The sequence below is a fragment of the Chiloscyllium plagiosum genome, unplaced genomic scaffold, assembly GCF_037043375.1.
Source record: "Chiloscyllium plagiosum isolate Xiang-an unplaced genomic scaffold, Cpla_swu_hap1 HiC_scaffold_9, whole genome shotgun sequence".
NCBI lineage: Eukaryota > Metazoa > Chordata > Chondrichthyes > Orectolobiformes > Hemiscylliidae > Chiloscyllium > Chiloscyllium plagiosum.
In genome coordinates this window covers 20412802-20432515 of record NW_028270147.1, presented here as the reverse complement: position 1 = coordinate 20432515, position 19714 = coordinate 20412802, and the positions used below count along the sequence as shown (strand labels likewise).

At 41.1% G+C, this 19714-nt stretch overlaps 1 protein-coding gene across 1 annotated transcript in view; it reads right to left on the bottom strand.

Moving 5' to 3' along the window:
- Window positions 1-19714, bottom strand: part of LOC122554708 (bromodomain-containing protein 3-like) — a 98947-nt gene that overhangs the window by 49115 nt on the left and 30118 nt on the right. Inside the window, exons 7-10 of the mRNA XM_087990263.1 lie at window positions 14532-14716; window positions 3584-3867; window positions 3384-3500; window positions 3163-3297 (exon numbers count right to left, since the gene is read on the bottom strand). Coding sequence (XP_087846389.1) covers window positions 3163-3297; window positions 3384-3500; window positions 3584-3867; window positions 14532-14716 — 721 coding nt within the window. The remainder of the gene's footprint in view (window positions 1-3162; window positions 3298-3383; window positions 3501-3583; window positions 3868-14531; window positions 14717-19714) is intronic.

The following is a 19714-nucleotide window of genomic DNA, read 5'->3' as shown; positions in this document are numbered from 1 at the left end:
CCACTACAAATGATACACTTGCTGTAATTAGATGGAGAAGAATGGGACTGGTTGAGTGCAGTCTCACCCAGCTGACAGTGGGGTGTTATTGTAAGAGGAAGTTGACAATATCTTTGTCAAAGTTTGCAAAAGGCTGAGAAGCATGAGAGGGAAAGCTTATCTTTTGCACAATCATGGAGAAGATCATTTATGATTTTGATGAAATCCATTTCTGTAATGTGTTGGAGATTCAATTTGAGGGATTTAAGCATGCAGTAATTTATACAGAAAAGTGAAATTAATACAAAAGCCAAATACCACAAATGTTCTTAATCTTGAAATTTGTTTGCATTGTTTACTGTTTAACTTTCAGGGAATCACCAGTGCCAGTTAGCTTTATTAATTCATATTAATCATGAAGCTTGTAGTATTTTATTCAAATAATTTGGGAAAACAGGCAATCACAAATTTGCAACAAAATTGGTAATAAATTTTCTTGATATGGTGCATCTGAAAAAACATGGGAGAAACAAAGTTAAAGACAAGGAGGAAAAATATTCTAATTATTTGTCTGATGGTTTTGGTTTAAGTTTCTATAAAATATCAGAAACTACAAGATATGAGAGAAGGAAGAGCAAAGAACATAGGGAGTGGCAGACAATTTTATCTACTGCGGTGGAAGATAATTTAGATTTTGAAATCAAATAGCAGTTTGATTTCAAAACAGTTGTACATTGTTGAGCAAACAACTGTTTATTTACTATCCAATTAAAATGTATAGTTACTTAGTTTAACATTCATTATAACAGCTCAGTATTTAATGTTTTTTGTGGCCTGAGCTTTGAAGGATTATGACAAAATAGATTAATTTCAAGTTTTGTGGATACCTTTTTTTCCTTTTAAAAACATTCCCAATGAAAGGTCACAATTGAACTTTAGTTGAAAGACCTACAAATATCATGTGACTTCAGCTAATTGCTCAGACTTACTACACAAATCTCTTTCCTGTGATTTATGGATGCCTTGTTGCGATATTGTTTTGGATATCAGTTGAGGAAGATCTGCCCAGCTTATCTCTCTGCCTTCTGAAACATCTTTGTTTCCCCGTTTTAAATTCGATTGGTCTCCTTAAGCGCTGCTTTGCAATGCTGTTTCCTGAGAAAGCTGCATCGACAAAGACCTCAGTCAAAACTGCACTCATCTCGTGACTTGCACGTCTACACCAAATGGATAACCATATGAACAGTCAACTATTCGCCTATTTCTTCAAGAAACAAGCATCATTTGTCAAAGGTGCTCTCCCTCCACCAAAGTGAATCTCTAGACAGAAATTGAGTTGCTTCCCTTTACTCTTTGCATGCGTGTGTTGCAGTTTATTAAGAGGTGTAAAATTTACATTACAAATTGTGTTGGCCAGTTTTGTCTTTGTTGAATAAATTTGACTTAAATAGATCAATAATGTTGCATTTATTAAAGAAACCTGCTTGATGGATCTTTTTATTCCAAGTCAAATATAGGGAAAACATACCATTTCATCATTTCTGGCCAATTATATTATTCTGCATACTAAATACCACTTTCATTAAGTACATGTCACACAAAAATGGAAAAGGCTCAACTTCAAATCCAGTAACAAATTTTTGTTCACAATAAGTTGCTCAGTTAGGTTGGACTGAAATCTGCAAATTTTCCAATTTAGCAACAATAAAATATTTGAGCCCCCTTTCATCATTTGGTAACTCTTAAACCTCTAACAAAGAATACCAAAAAAAGTTAGAAAAATTTAGACAAAATAAACACATTCCAAACACTACAAAGCTTTTCATTTGGAAATACTGAGATTTCTAATCTTAACTTTGGTCCAATTGTAAAATTAAATAGAATTACAAATCTAGTTATTAGATGCGAACAAAATGACTTGGGAGTCAGCTGACTTCCACCAACTGTTGAAAAAAAAAAGGTTATAAAGATGGAGTGGCAGACTGATTAAAACAGGGAGAAATAATCCATATTTGTAACACTAAGGATAGATACTGACTGACAAGGGACATCAGATTCTGTAACAAAACTGAAACTATATTATGTCAGAACACACTCAACAGGACTAGAAGAACTCGCTGCTCAGCTCACTAGCAAAAACATAAATACCAAAAACTGACCAGATATTTATACCTAGAAGATGCAAATACCTTTCCTCTACCCTACAATCTCCTCCCAACCTTGAAAACAGTGTAATTCCATTGAAAATACATCTTTTGTCAAATTAAATCTTACAGAAGCCAATTTAAATTCTTTCAGAGTGAGCATCTTTAAGACTCTAGTAACTATATATTTCATTCTCAGCATTGACCCTACTCTAATCAGCAAGAGTTGTAAGAACCTGTATTAGTGTAGCCAAAACAGAAAATATCTTCCAACTGACAAATCCAGAAAACATGATATACACACCTCTCAATCCGCATGGAGTTTTGAAATCACAACAGTTGAAGCATTGCATTTAACGTGGAAGCATTCATGGTTAACTTATTAGGAATGACAAAATCAAAACCATACACAAGATATTCAAGCAAAGTTCTACTCAACATCAATCAATTTGAAAATAGCTGGAAAAAGCAGCATATGCTACGTATACAAGCAGGTCAGCCAGCAGCACCTACAAAATGAAACACCAAGTTTATATTCCACAAATAAGCCTTCATCACATGATCAATTGAAATTTGATAACCAGTTTTTCTATTTGATGACTAATTTCTTGTGCATTAAGAGTTTGCAGCTTTTATAAGACGTCAATTTGTCTTCTAACTTTACTGTTTATATTATTTAGAAAATCTTTCTACCTTAATTGAGTTCAACATTTCCAGGCTTCTTAAAAAAATTCTGCGAATGCCTGATGAATCAGTTGGTCTTTCCCCGCCATTGATTTTGCATTTTGTACTGGAATATACTGTATTTCAAGCAATATAGATTATATAATCGAATGGTTACCGTTCAGCATAAATGGACAATTCAAAATGTCAAAAGGATACTTCAGCTTCCAATACAACATTGTGCAAGATCTAACATTAATAACTAGCTCCATTTTCTATTCTGCTGGAAAATAATAGATCTGAGTGAAGTTGGGAGGATAGTACAGATCAATTGTACCTGGCTGTATACATGTACGTACAGAGGTTGATACCTAACCTGATTCAGTGTCATTGCTATCTGAAGAACTAGATTCACTACTGCTGCTGTCACTTTCAGAGTCTGAGGAACTGCTGCTGCTTTCACTTAATCTTGAACATTGGCCCATATCTATAGCTGGATTATTCTTCTGAGCTGTAAAAAAAAAAAAGTCAAAACATTTAATTTGAAGACAAAAAGAAAGGGCATGGTATTACAGTTTAAGCATACCAAGTACATACAGTTTTTGTGTTTTTTTCCAGCGTTCAGGTGCCCACTCACATCCTGTAATCTTTTTTCCAGCTCTTGCTTTTTCTCCAATTGAATTTCTTCTTTAGATTTTCCTGAAGACTTTTTAGCTACATAATGCAGTATCCAAAAATGCATTAGACTCAGCATCATTCTAAATGAGAATATCTATATTGTCGAATTCCATACTTACGGAAAGTTTTTCTTTGCTTTTTTCTTAGACAAGTATTAACATGTCTTTCCAGGTCTCTCAGTGTAGAGGACTTTAAAGTTTCAAAGTCAATTTCTATCTCATCCGGATTAGAGTCCCTTAAGGACGGCTCTCGTGCCTGTATTATATGAACGATGCGCCCCAATTTGTCACCAGGAAGCTTGTTTATATCAAGACTTAATCGTCTCTTTTCATCATAAGACATTGGCTTAGCATCATCTTCTGATTCACACACTGGCATATGCTGCTTAATCTTCTTTGATGTTCTGCATTATAAAATGCATTTATTTAAATAGATCCAGTCAATAAAAGATGCATTACAAACATTTCTCGCCTATGTATGGAAACTCAAAGCTGCAATGCTTGGCTGTGACGACGGAATCAGATTTTGTAAAATCGAGCACAGTTAAATATATGCTTCACAGAATCAGAATTTACTTATTTGGTCCACATGCCATCACTAAGACAGCCATTAAAATATAATTTGTTTATGGAGTTTTCTTATAGAAATGTTTACAATGCTGAATGTTACAGTCTGTAATCGACAGCAATATAATTTGGAAGTTGTCTGAATGGGTCACAAAGTTGCAGTTATAAGACCCATGATTAAGTACAGTAGCGCCTCGACTTACGAACTTAATCTGGTCCGGGACCCGGTTCGCGAACTGAATCAATTTTCCCCATTGTTCGGATAGCGTAAGAATGCTTGGACATAGCAACGAACGATGTTCACAGCGCACCCGACAAAGACGAACTGAATGAAATCACGCGGGGCCAGAGAGCTTTTGCATTCAACAAGCGTGTAGCAAAGCAGAACAATGAAACTATGTGGTTGTACACCGACTTTTTGCATTCGTACCTTGAATTTCATACGTACGTTGAAGCAAAATTTTACGTACAATCCTGTTCGTAAACCGATTTGTTCGTGAACGGGGTCGTTTGTATGTCGAGGCGCTACTGTATTATAATTGGGATCATTTTATTTATTTACATTGTTTCAACAATAATGGCCAACCTCCTGGTGATTATGCAAACTAGGAGCAAGAATAGGTCACTCAGCTCTCACACCTGCTAAGAAAATAATGGATAACTTTATTATTCCATATTCCCATCTACCAGAAATAACAATTTACCTCCTGATCAAGAATCTGGTCTCTCGTCACCATAAAAACAAAGACTATGCTTTCACTGTCTTTTGAGCAAGAGTTCCAAAAAAACAACTTTGCCTTATTTGTCTTATGGGGCTGACCCTTTATTCTGGGGCTGGAAGAAGTGGTCTCTAGTTCTATGTTGTGCCATAAAAGGAAACATCCTTTCCAAATGCACGAGTCTGCCTTGTGTGATCTTTCCTCATCCCTCCTGAAGGGCTTATGCTCAAAACGTCGATTCTCCTGCTCCTCGAACACTGCCTGATCTGCTGTGCTTTTCCAGCACCCCACAACTCTGATCTCCACCATCTAGTCCTCTCACTTTCTCCTCATAAGATAACCTGCCTATTCCAAGGATTAGTCTAGTAAAACATCTCTGAACTATTTCCAAATTTATATTCTTCCTTAAAGAAATCAATACCCTGTGCAGTACTCTACATGAAGTTTCAAATGTTCCATATAACTGAAGCAGAACCTCCTTAAATTTTGTATTCAACTCATTTGCAATGAAAGCATTCTGTCAGACTGTCTTATTGTTTTCTATGCCTGCATGCTAACCTTTTGCAATTCATACATTAGGAAATAGAAGATGTCAATTAATTGCAGAAATTCCAAAACTCAACTGGCCTTCAAGAAGTTAGGTGAGTGACAAGCAAAAGCATAGAATAATGGTTTTGTCAATCATGATCAAGAGCAGTTCAACACAATATGAAATACCATTGCAGTAGAACACAAGATTTAATCTTGTTCCTGTTTCTTAAGGTTCTTTGAGCCTATTCTGCCACTCTATGATCAAAACTGACCTGCTCCACACAACTCAATTCCCTGATAGACTGGAGTATCAATGTCTTAGCCTTTAATATAATCAACCTTTAAGTACTGACAACTCAAATCCTGAATCCAAAAATCTAAACTCTGAATTTTGAATGAAGAAATTTCAACCATTTTACACTTTACCCTGAGACTGTGTCCCAATGCGTTAGATTCTTCAGTCAGAGGTGGTAACTTCTATGTCCACTCTATCAAGCTCCTTCAGAATTATGTATGCTTCAATGAAATCACATCTCACTCTAAACTCCAACTCTATGTTTGGCTTTTTTAAAAAATAGGCTGAATAAACTATTTCTCATACCAGGTACAAATCCAGTAAAACTTGTGACAAAACAATTACCCTTGGCAAAACATCCTTGCCTCCTGAAAGTTACTGCCTTCCATCACCAACATGTAGGTGGTAGATCAGCACAGTAAAACTGTTCATGACAGGTTAAAATAAAAAGTACTGTCTAAAAACTTAGAGGGACAATTTATTGCCAACTTTACTGGTTCTTTATGGGTTTCCAATATTTGTCTTTACTGATTGTAATAATACCATAAATTCAGCAACCAGAGTTCAATTGATAACCTCTTGGTGAGGATGAGCTTTACACACTTTGGTAAGCCCATGGCAGAACAATGGAAAATGGTCCAGCAGATTGTAAAAGTTTAGTCATCAGGTATATTCAAGACTGAGATTGATAGATTTGCAGGAACTAATAACTAATATAGGACTTGTACAGGTAAATGGCATTAGGTAGATGATCACCATGACCTTGAATGGCAGAGCAAGCTCAAGCAGGCTGAATAGAAATTAGAGTGGTGCTGAAAAAGTACAGCAGGTCAGGCAGCATCTGAGGAGCAGGAAAATTGACGTTTCGGGCAGGAGACCTTCCTGATGAATATCTCCTGCCCGAAACGTCGATTTTCTTGCTCCTCGGATGTTGCCTGACCTGCTGTCCGTTTCCAGCACCACTCTAATCTTGACTCTAATCTCCAGCATTTGCACTCCTCACTTGCACCTCAAGAGGCTGAATAGTCTGCTCATAATTAATGTACAAACCAGGGTGAATCAGAATTCAGCACATTCTTCATTATGCAAAATAGTGATTTCAGTTTTTATAATTAATAAGTCAAGTCATTAAAGACAACTTCCTTGTACTTTTTTCTCCAGTAAGCAAGGCTGTTTCAACAAACTTATTAATCAAGCACCATTGCGTACTTTTTGCATGCTATTTAAACTAAAAAAATCATTCATCAGATAAATTGATAAATTAACAGTCAGAGATGTACAGCAAGGAAACAGACCCTTCGGTCAAACTCGTCCATGCCAACCTGATGTCCTAAAATTAATCTCGTCCTCATTTGCCAGAACTTGGCCCATATCCTTCTAAACCTTCCCATTCATGCACCCTTCAGATGCCTTTTAAAATGTTGCAATTGCACCAGGTTCCACCACTTCCTTTTGCAGCTCATTCCACAAATGCATCACCCTTTGTGTGAAAGAGTTGCCAGAGGTCCCTTGTTTTTAAATAGATATTTTTATTGAAGAAAAAGAAAATTTTTTAAACTTTTATAAACTTACAAAATAACACAGACAAATATAAACACTAACATTCTATTAAATATTCAATAAATAACCAAAACACAACAGACACAAAATAATGAGAAAATAAATTACTTAACTAAGAACTAATCTAACCTACAAATAACCAAAACATATAACAGAATATCTTACATTACTCAAAAAAAAAAGAGATAACAGAGTAAATAAATAATGAAGTACATGCTCAGAGTGAATTAATATCAAGACAATAATAAAACCCGTATTCATATGGGATTCCTCCCTGGGGGCCCCTGGACCAGCCAGAACCACTACCACAACTAGATAAAAGCCCTTGACAATATGGCTGAAATATCTGTATCTATATAGTTCATGAAGGGCTGCCATATTTTATAGAATTTTTCAGTTTTTTGGTACACCATATTTGTGAGGAAGTCAAGGGGAATACATCCCATGATTAACCCTTGCCAATTCGAAAGTCCTGGAGGGCCCTCAGCTACCCAATTTATTAAGATATTTTTCCTTGCACAAAAGGAGAGAATGGAAAATAATTTCCTCCTGTGCACATTCAAGGGGGCGCAGGTTCAAAAAGCCCAGGAGAAGAGATACTGGATCTACTCCAATTTCTGCTCCCAAGACTTCTGTCAGCACATTTGCTACTCTGGTCCAGTATTTACAGATCTTATGACATCTCCATAAGCAGTGTGCGAGAGTGCCCACTTCTATTTTACATTTAGGACACACTGGAGATATTCATGCTCTAAATTTTGCCAATCATTCCGGTGCTATGAGTCCTATGGAGTATCTTTAGTTAGATGGTTTGTGTTCTATTACAAATGGGAGATCTTTCTGGCATTTTCCCAGATGTCGTCCCACATCTCTAAACAGATTTCCAACCCCAATTCCTGATTCCATATTTTACCAATTGTTCCATGTCTTTCAATACTTCGTTCTGTAAGGAGTGATAAAGAGTGCTGACCAACGGTGGACCCATTGTCCATAACACACTTTCCCTATCCGATTTATAAGAGCTATCCAATAATGTGGTGGTCTTCTGTATATAATTTTGAATTTGGAAATATTGATAAAGGTCTCCATTAGGCAGTCCAAATTTCTGGTGCAGCTGCTCAAAAGACATCATAACCTCCCCATCAAACAGATCCCCTAAGCAACAAATACCCCTGGACCTCCAGGTTCTAAATGTAGGGTCTGTGTGCCCCAGTTCCCACTATAGGAGTGGGAGGAGAGGTTTTTGTGAATTACCCTTGTCTTACCGCATTATCTTCCAAGCTTTAATTATATTTAATACAATGGGGTTTTTATAATGGTCCATAATGACTTTCATCTTATCTAAAAATAAAAGATCAATGAGGGGACACTTTGCTTGAGAAGCCTCAATGTCCAGCCAGATTGATTGCGGATCACGCGAGACCCAGTCGGCTACATAGCTTAGAGAACTCAGCAGGTACTTCCTAAAGTCTGGAAAATCCAGTCCTCCCCTTGCTTGTGGGAGCTGCAGCTTCTTTCATTTAATAAGGGGCCGTCTATGATGCCAAATGAAAGAACCAAGCCAACCATATAGTTTGCTCCCCAGGCTGCCATTGCGTATTCTCACAGGGTATAAGAAACGAGACAAAATATTCATTTTATTTAGAGCTATTCTGCCTAACCAAGATATCGGGAGATCCCTGCAGCATTGAAGATCCTTATCCTCTCTAATAGGTGCACAAAATTGGCTTTGTACAGTTGACCAAAAACTGGGGTGATAAAAATCCCTAAATATAAAAAACCCTCCAGAGACCACCGAAAGGGAAAGCAAAAACTGTCCGATAAATTGGACATACTAGCGAGACCGCCCATTAGCATGGCCTCCGATTTTGTGAAATTGATTTTGTAGCCTGAGAACGCACTGAATAAATTAATTACTTGGATCAAGCAGAGCACAGATATCAAAGGATTACTAAGAAAAAGGACATCATCTGCATAAAAGGTAATTTTATGTTTACCTGAACCAACCTTTGGAGCCATTATATCAGAATTGGCCCGTATAGCTTCCGCTAGTGGTTCAATTATTAGCGTAAATAATAGCGGAGAGAGAGGACATCCCTGACGACAGCCCCTACCCACACTGAAGCTATCCGAGCCTAAACCATTAGTAATCACGGCCACTTTGGGAGTGTAAGGAGAGTATTGAGACCCATTTGGCAAATACCTCTCTGACACTGAACTTTTCCAGTGTGTAAAACAGACATGACCATTCAACCCAATCGAATGCTTTCTCCACATCTAAAGAGATTACTATTCCCAGTATTCTTTCCTGATGACAGACTTGGATCACATTCAAAACCCTTCTAATATTATTAGATGATCTGCGGCCCTTGATAAACCCCATCTGATCCTCTTTTATAACGTATGGTAGAACCCTCTCCAGCCTTAATGCTAATGTTTTAGAAAGAATTTTAAAATCTACATTTAGCAAAGATATTGGCCTGTATGATATGCAATCTTCTGGGGCCTTTAAGGATGAGAGAAATATTTGCTTCTCTCAAAGGCGGGAGGCAGTCCGGACTATATGAATAATTGTACATGTCTACAAGTGGACCAGCCAGTACCCCTATAAACTCTTTGTAGAATTCAGCCTGGAATCCATCTGGGCCAGGTGCTTTACCACTCTGAAGCTGCCTGATTGCATCAAGTACTTCCTGGGTTGTCAGGGAAGCATTCAGGATCGACACCTGTTCCGGGTTAAGTCCGGAAAGGCCAGGCTTTTAAAAAAAAAGGACTCCATCTTCTTAGCGCTGTCTTCACAATCCTGTGATTTATACAGATCAGAATAAAACTTTCTGAAGGCTGTATTGATCCTTTTCTGGTCATGAGTCAAAGTACCAGCACTTTCCCTAATGGATGCGATAGCTTGAGGGGCCTTTTTTCTTCTTGCGAGATGAGCCTGGTAGATACCTAGCCTATCGCCATATTCATATTGTCTTTGTTTTGCAAATAATATTTCTCTCTTTGCTGTTTGGGTAAGTGTGGTACTCAAGGCTGTCCTAAGAGCTGTGATCTTTTGTAATTTAGCAATAGAGGGCCTATTAACATGTGCTAGCTCAGCTACCTTCAAGCGAGCCTCGTGCTGCTGTCCTCCCTTTTGTTCTTTCTGTGCTGCAGAGTATGAAATAATGAGACCTTGCACATAGGCCTTAATGGTCTCCCACATCATCGACGGGTTACTGGCCAAGCCTAAATTAGTTTCCAAAAATGTTTTAAATTCTTGAGAGAAATATTTTATGAATTTACTATCCTTCATTAAGAAGGAATCTTAATGAATCTTAACGATACGCTTGTCTCATTGTCCCTAGTCTTAACTTGCATAAATACTGGAGCATGATCAGAGATTATTATATTACCTATTTTGCAGAATAATATGGAGTTCAAAAAAATCGAGGGAGCAAAAAACATATCAATTCTAGTATGACACTTGTGGGTTATAGTAGAAAGTAAAGTCTCTGCCCTGCGGATAAAGACACTTCCACACATCTATTAACCCTAGCTCCTTATTCAAATCCGCCAATTGTCTGGATCTAGGAGATATACCTGCAGTCCTCTTGGGTATCCTGTCTATCTCTGGGTCCATAGTACAATTAAAATCTCCTCCTATAATTGTGTAACGAGCCCCAAAAGCCATCAATTTGGAGAACGCTCCTGTTATAAATTTGAAGGGGTGTGCCGGGGGACAATAAAGATTCAAAATTCCATACTCCTCTCTATTTATGAGGGCTTTGATCAGTATATACCGTCCAGATTCATCTTTTATCTGATTTAAGATTTTGAAAGGAAGGTTCTTCTGAATGAGAATGACTACGTCCCTACTTTTGGGGCTAAAAGATGAAAAGAAGGCCTGATCAAATCCTCTTTGTTGTAATTTTAAGTGCTCTTTATCCAGTAAGTGCATCTCCTGTGAGAGCTATATCAACTCTTTCTTTTTTGAGGTTTGATAGTATTTTCTTCCTTTTGATTGGAGAATTACTCCCCTTGACATTCTAGGTACACTACCTAATCGAATGACTAACCATGATCATCCAGGCAAGTCAGAGACCCCCCCCCCCGGGAGGAAGAACCCCACCTAAAACACATTTAAAAGGAGATTTTCCCCCTTGTTCCCAGGGGGCATCACTACTTATCAATAAACCCACTGTATCCTCTCCCAACCAGTGCCCCACCCTCGACCCAGACACCACATAATAGAGTGAATAAATTCGCGTGTACTATAAAACCAAAGTTAAAATTGAGTGCCCCACCCTCCACACCAACACTTGAATACGTTTATTAAAGATGATATACAGTATAAACATATAAAACTATAAAGTTACAATCCCAGCCAGTAATAGTTAACTAAGTATAATTTTAAAAAACCCATTCTGAAAAAAAACATTTGAAGTAGGACAGTGAATGTCTCTCTTTCCCCACCCCCCACCCCCACACGAATCAACTGAGCCGCTGGGCCTGTAAACAGTAAGAAAATCACAGAATAGGTAACAAATAAGCCCCCCCTCCCTGCTCCCCAGAGACAATATTAAACAATAAAAGGGGATGAAAAGAGACAGAAAAGATCAACCGGGGAAAGAGGGGGCAAAATAGCATCATTAGCCATATGGTTTAATTCTCACAGTCTATTTAAGAAAGTCCAAAAATTCTTTAGCCGAAGTTATAAACGGATCCTTCATGGCTGAAGAGCAGCGTTGCTGGGTAACACAAGGAATATTGGACGTTTAAGTCTCTCAGATGCTTCTTCACCTCATCAAATGCCCTCCTTTGTGGACCACAGCTGGAGAAAAATCCAGGAATAGCATAATCCTAGAGCCCTTGTACACTATGGCCTGGGGATCCTTCCCCAGGATTCAAGATGCTTCTAGGAACACCTGTTTCTCTGTAGCATTGGAACTGGAACAGGACCGGGTGGGGGCGCTGGTCCAACCCGGGCCTGCTTATAGCAACCCAGTGGGCTCACACTGCCCACACCTGGCCTGATCCAGACTCCAGCTTTAATATTTCAGGGAGCCATTGCTCCAAAAAAAAAAACAAAAAAAAACAGCCAGCTGGCCTTCCTCTCCTGTTCAGTAAGGCCCAGCAACTGAATTTTTTTTGATGACTTAGATTATCGAGGTTGATGTGCTCCTCTAAGCTCCAGACTCATGTTCGAGAGCCCGGACCCAGCCCATGGCCGATTCAGTGGCAGTCTCCGAGGTCGCGGCCTTTAGCTCCGCCCCTCCAATGCAATGTTCGAGCTTTTCAATTTCTCGGTCGTACTTTTGCAGCGTGACCAAGAGTGACTCCCACCTGCTCCTGGATTCTTCGATGAAGGCATCGATCCTCTCCTGCAGCTTGTTATTAAGGAGATCAGGCTTGCCTCTGCAGGTAAGTCCCCCCGAGGCAGCCGCGGACGTCTCCACTGCTGCTGGAGGGGGTGGGGGAGGGGTCCCTGCCTGTTGCGAGTTGTGGCCATTTTTTCCTTTAGTCATTTTAAGCACAGCACCAAGCTGTTCAAGTTTGGTGCTAAATGACTAAATATGCAGGGTAAAAGTTATTTTAAATGTTTTAGAGGATGTGGTGGAGGTGGACACCCCACTTTGCCCGAGTCTTGGGCAGAGCACTACAGACTCAGACTTGCTGGGTCGCCGCCATCTTGAATCTCCTCCCTGAGGTCTCTTTTAAATCTCCCTCCTCCAACTCTAAACCTATGCCCTCTAGTTCTGGACTCCATTACCCCAGGGAAAAGATCTTATGTGTTTACCCTATCCATGCTCCTCATGATTTTATAAACCTCTATAAAAGGTCACCCCCTCAACCTCCAACACTCCCAGGGAAAACAGCCCCAGCCTAAATCAGTCTCTCCCTCCAACCCCAGCAACATCCTCGTAAATCTTCTGAACCTTTTCAAGTTTCACAACAGGAGTCCTATTAGGAGGGAGACCAGAATTGCAAACGTGGCCTAATCAATGTCCCTAAAAGCCACATCATGACCTCCCAACTCCTATACTCAATGCTCTGACTAATAAAGGAAAACATACTAAACATTATGAAAAAAAACTTTTTCTCCCCCAATTACAGGGCTTTATCAGGTCAACAACCTGAAATGTTGTTGTCTCTCTTTCCATAGATGTGGCTTTGCCAGCCCTGTTCAACATATTCCATTTTCAAATTTTCAACAGTCTGTACTTGATGGTGGCAGAGTATAACACTCCAGCCAGAGCTCCTCTGTTACACTTGTTCTCTTTTCAACTTTTGACTTATCCAGAGGGAATGGAGGTGATGACTCTGGACCAGAAGCCGCTGATGAGTCACGGAGGAGAGTTGACAGAGCAGAGGCCAGCAAGGGGGGAAAGCAAGCCATGGAGAAAACCTACCTTGAAGCAGCTATGAGCTGGTACAGAGCAAACTGGAGCAACAGTTGTTGGACTGGGGTCCAGTGCGATTACCTGTGAAAGCCCCTATGCTGAGGTACTGCAATGTAATGGGGTGCAGTGAGAGAGAGACTCAGTGAGATCCTTGTATAAGGAGGAGGGAGAACTTCAAGGCAGGCATCCTCAAGAGAATTCGCAGTAAGGTTAAAATCAACAAGGCGGAAGTGGGTACTGCAGATGCTGGAGATTAAATTCAAGATTAGAGTAGTGCTGGAAAAGCATAGCAGGTCAGGCAGTATCCGAGGAGCAGGAAAATAAATGTTTCGATTTTACAGCCCTTCATCAGGACTGTAACGTTTATCCTTTTAACTATGTCATACTTCTATGTTATACTATCAATCACTAAAATAAATGTAACTACTTTTTCTTTTTTATTCCTCCTTTTGTATTGAAGATTTTTACCTGTACCCAAGATGGCATCATAAGAGGTGACATTGTAAAATTCACTGTACTACCCTGTACTTGAGTACACGTGACAAAAGGATAGTCTATTGTTTTGCTTTTTATAACTTTGGTATATTAAGCTGACCCACTGAAGTTCATCATCCAGAGTACATTCTGCACCCTCAGTGCTTCCAAGTGATGCTCAAAACTGGAACATGGGTGGCACATTTTAAAAATCATCATTTGGTTATGGAGCATTCTGAGATCTTCTGTGAAATGCAACTGATGCATTTTGAATTTTTTTTCTAAAAGAAATGAAAAGCACGGGCTGCTGTTCCATTTCCCAGGTCACTTTAGCTTACCTTAATATTAAGTAAAATAACAACATTTTAAAATCAAACTGCAGAAGTTGATTCTAAAAGCAAATGTTTTACTAGATTTAAAAGAAGAAATATTGATGACAAAAATAGGACAACATTCTCACTCATACTTTACAATCTAAGCGCATCATGAATAGCAGAAATACTATTTGGAAAATATGGTGACAAAAAATCCACTTGTACCTTCTTTCCTCAGAGCTTTTCTTGTATTTCTTTTTCTGCAATTGCTTGGATTTGGTTTTCTTCCTTTCACAGTTTTTCTTAAATTTCTTATTTTTTCTCCTTTCCTTTTTGACTTTCTTCTTTTTCTTCAGTCTAGACAGTGGAGCTCGAGTTAACGCTTTGAGCTGATCATGCACGGCTTTCAACTGTGGAAGATCATATTGAAAGTAGTCAAAATCTCCACATAGTGAGTTAATATTGCCATACTGAGTTTGATTATCTCAAACTAGTTGTCAGAACAAAATTGATTTGGCCTGCCTGCCCTCTTCCCCATTCTCCTGAGCAGTACAATAACCTTAGATTCCTTTGTAGATTAAAATCTGTCGACCTCAGCACTGAATACATTTTGAACTCAATATCCATCACTCTGTTGGAGAGAACTCCAAGATGACAGTCCTAGAAACAAAATTCTCCTCACTGGCCTTTTAAATGGAAGCTTCCTGATTTTTGAATTCTGGATATCAGTATCTCATTTGCTGTGAACAGCCAATGGGCGGCACGGTGGCACAGTGGTTAGCACTGCTGCCTCGCAGCGCCAGAGACCCGGGTTCAATTCCCGCCTCAGGCGACTGACTGTGTGGAGTTTGCACGTTCTCCCCGTGTCTACGTGGGTTTCCTCCGGGTGCTCCGGTTTCCTCCCACAATCCAAAGATGTGCAGGTCAGGTGAATTGGCCTTGCTAAATTGCCCGTAGTGTTAGGTAAGGGGCAAATGTAGGGGTATGGGTGGGTTGCGCTTCGGCGGGTCGGTGTGGACTTGTTGGGCCATAGGGCCTGTTTCCACACTGTAATGTAATCTAATCTAATCTAAAATGCTACATTATACAATCTGCCAGTTTTTGTGTCATATAGTGAACAGACTTGCCATCACACCAGTACTGAAATTCATACTTTTTTTTTAATGCATTCATGAGATGCCGGCTGTGCTGTTTGGACCACCATTTATTGTCCATTCTGAACTACCTTTGACAATATGTGCAGAGCTGCCTTCTTGGAACACTACACAGTCCATTTGATGCAGGTACACCCACAATTCTGTTAGGCAGGGAGTCCCATAATTTTGACCCAGTGACAGAGGAAATGGCATATATTTCCAAGTCAGGTTGGTGATTTGTTTAAAGGCAGAGTCTAATTTACTTGCTGGTCTTGTCCTATTGGCTCTGGGGTTAGAAGTACTGTCCAATTAGCTTTGGTGAATATCTGCAGTGACTCTTGTATAAAAAGGTACATACTGCTACTGAGCATCAGTGGTGGAGGTAGAGAATGCTTGTTCATGTGGTGCCAAATCAAGTGTGCTGCTATGACCTAGATTGTATCAATCCCAAAGCCTAATCGTATCAAACAGTATATTGTTCAACTATTCATAGATAGATATTCATTGTACACAAACAGCCCACTCTTGCAAAACTTGGACATGGTTACAACAACATATTTTCTTTTTCCAGAATCACATCTAATGTAATAGAACAGTCCTTTGGCCCAGTATGTCCACACCAAACATGATGCCATTCTAAATAAATTCTATATGCCTGCATATGGTCCTTCTATTCCTTGCCTGCTCATGGGTGAAAAAGCTCAATGTGCCTTAATGATTACCACCCAATTGCTCTGACCTCCATAACCATGAAGGGCTTTGAGGGGCTGGTCATGCCCCACATAGACTCTAGCCTCCCAGCCTGCCTTGATCCCCTGTAATTTGCTTACTGACTTAAGTCCACAGTGGATGCCATTTTCCTAGGCCTGCACTCATCCCTAGAAAATCAAGGCAACAAAGACACCTATGTCAGACTCCTACTCATCAACTACTGCTCCACCTTCAACACGTAATCCCCTCCAGACAGATCAAAACTTCATGACCTAGGTCTCGGCTCCACCCTCTACAACAGGATCCTCAGTTTCCTGACTCACAGACCACAATCAGTGAATATAGACAACTGCACCTCCTCCACCATAACTCTCAACACCGGAGTCCCCCAAGGATGCATTTGTAGTCCCCTGTGCACCCACAACTGGGTAGCCACAAATTCCAAACAAATGCGATCTACATGTTTGCTGATGACACTGTTGTGATAAAAGCTGAATATCAAACAACGAGTCAAAATACAGGAGTGAGAGTTTGGTGTCGTACTGCAATGATAACATCTCTGTCAATGTTTGCAAAGCAAAAGTACTGATCAATGACTTCAGGAAGAAAGGAGAACAGGCCCCCATCCATGTCAACAGTGTGGAAGCTAAGAAGATTGAGTGTATCATGTTCCGAGGAGTGACGATAACCCATGTGTTCTGGACTTCCCAGCAGATGCAACAATCAAGGAGGCACAACAACATCTCTTCTTACTCAGGCAGCTGAGGAAATTTGGCATGTCCAGAAGGACCCTCAACTTTTACAGATGCACCTTAGAAAGCATACTATCTGGGTGCACAATGCCTTGGTACGGCAACTGCTCTGCCCAAGTCCACAGGAAACCATGGAAGGCTGTGTGCACTGTCCAGGAGGAGAAAGTGAGGACGACAGATGCTGGAGATCAGAGTAGAGAGTGTAGTGTAGGAAAAGCACAGCAGGTCAGGCAGCATCCAAAGAGCAGATGAATCGACATTTCGGGCATAGGCCCTTAATCAGGAATGAGGCTTGTGGTCGGGGCTGACAGATAAATGGGGGGGGAGGGGGGGGGCGAGGAGAAGAGGCGGGGGGGAAGGTAGCTGAGAAAGCGATAGGTGGATGAAGGTGAGGGAGAAGGTGATAGGTGGGGGGGGGGGGGAGAGGAGCGGAAGTGATGGACAGTTCTGGAGGATGGTGGGGGTGGGGGAGAATTGAGGAAGCTGTTGAAATCCACATCTATCCCATGTGGTTGCAGGTCCCCAAGGCAGATTGAGGTCTTCCTCCCTCCCGGTGTCGGTGGTAACAGTTTGGCGGTGGAGGTGGCCAAAGACTGCATGTCCTTGATGGAGTGGGAGGGGGAGTTGATGTGTTCAGCATCGGGGCGGTGGGGTTGGTGGATGCAGGTGTCGCAGAGATGTTCTCTGAAATGATCTGCAAGGCGACGTCCTGTCTCCCCACTGTAGAGGAGACCACACCGGGTGTAACAGATGCAGATGACGACATTGGTAGAGGTACAGGTAAATTTCTGACCGATGTGGAAGGATCCCTTGGGGCCTTGGACAGAAGTGAGGGGAGTGGTGTGGGCACAGGTTTTGCACTTTCTGCAGTGGCAGGGAAAGGTGCCAGGAGTGTGGACTTGACAAGGGAGTTGCGGAGGGAAATCTCTTTTCGGAACACTGATAGGGGTGGGGAGGGAAATATATCTCTGATGTTGGGTCCGTTTGGAGGTGGCGGAGGATGATGCATTGTATGCAGAGGTTGGTGGGGTGGAAGGTGAAGACCAGGGGGGTTCTTAGACTACACCACCTCCTACCCTACCTCCTGTAAAAACACCATCCCTTATTCCCAGTTCCTCCACCTCTGCCACATCTATTCCCAGGATGACCGAATCCACCTCAAAGTCCCAGATGGCCTCCTTCTTCCACAATCGCTACTTCCCTTCCCATATGGTTGACAATGCCCTCCAGCATATCTCCTCCACTTCACGCACCACCACCCTTGAACCCAACCCCTCCCAATACAAGGAGGGAACCCCCGCCCCGTCCCGGTCCTCACCTTCCACCCCATATGACCTCTGCATACAACGCATCATCCTCCACCACCTCCAAATGGACCCCACCACCAGAGTTATATTTCCCTCAACACTCCTATCAGCGTTCCAAAAAGATCATTCCCTCCACAACTCCCTCGTCTGGTTCACACCCTTAACCAGCCCACACCCAACTCCTGACTCCTTTCCCTGCCATTACAAGTAGTGCAAAATCTGTGCTCACACCCACTCCCCTCACCTCCGTCCAAGGCCCCAAGGGATCCTTCCACATTTGTCAGAAATTTACTGTACTTCTACCAATCTTCTGGAATTTTTGAGGATGTAACTCTGAAGATGGACAAGGGAGACCCAGGGATGTAGTGTACCTGGACTTTCAGAAAGCCTTTGATAAAGTCCCACATAGGAGGTTAGTGAGCAAAATTAGGATGCATGGTACTGGGGGCAAAGTACTGACTTGGATTGAAAATTGATTGGCTGACAGGAAACAATGTAGTGATAAACGGCTCCCTTTCGGAATGGCAGACGGTGACCAGTGGGGTACTGCAGGGATCAGTGCTGGCTCCGCAGCTTTTTACAATATATATTAATGATATAGAAGATGGTATTAATAGTAACATTAGCAAATTTGCTGATGATACAAAGCTGGGTGGCAGGGTGAAATGTGAGAAGGATGTTAGGAGATTACAGGGTGACCTGGACAGGTTAGATGAGTGGTCAGATGCATGGCAGATGCAATTTAATGTGGATAAATGTATGGTTATCCACTTTGGTGGCAAGAACAGGAAGGCAGATTACTCCCTAAATGGAGTCAAGTTAGATAAAGGGGTAGTACAGAGAGATCTGGGTGTTCTTGTACACCAGTCAATGAAGGTAAGCATGCAGGTACAGCAGGTAGTGAAGCAAGCTAATAGCATGCTGGCCTTCATAACAAGAGGGATTGAGTATAGAAGCAAAGAGGTTCTTCTGCAGCTGTACAGGGCCCTGGTGAGATCGCACCTGGAATATTGTGTGCAGTTCTGGTCTCCAATTTTGAGGAAAGACATTCTGGCTATTGAGGGAGTGCAGCGTAGGTTCACGAGGTCAATTCCTGGAATAGCGAGACTATCTTATGTTGAAAGACTGGAGCGACTGTATACCCTTGAGTTTAGAAGACAGAGGGAATCTGATTGAGATGTATAAGATTATTAAAGGATTGGACACTCTGGAGGCAGGAAGCATGTTTCCGCTGATGGGTGAGTCCCGAACCAGAAGACACAGCTTAAAAATAAGGGATAGGCCATTTAGGACAGAGATGAAGAGAAACTTCTTCACCCAGAGAGTGGTGGGTGTGTGGAATGTTTTGCCCCAGAAGGCAGTGGAGGCCCAGTCTCTGGATTCGTTTAAGAGTTGGATAGAGCTCTCAAGGATAGTGGAATCAAGGGTTATGGAGATAAGGCAGGAACAGGATACTGATTGAGGATGATCAGCCATGATTATAACGAATGGTGGTGCAGGCT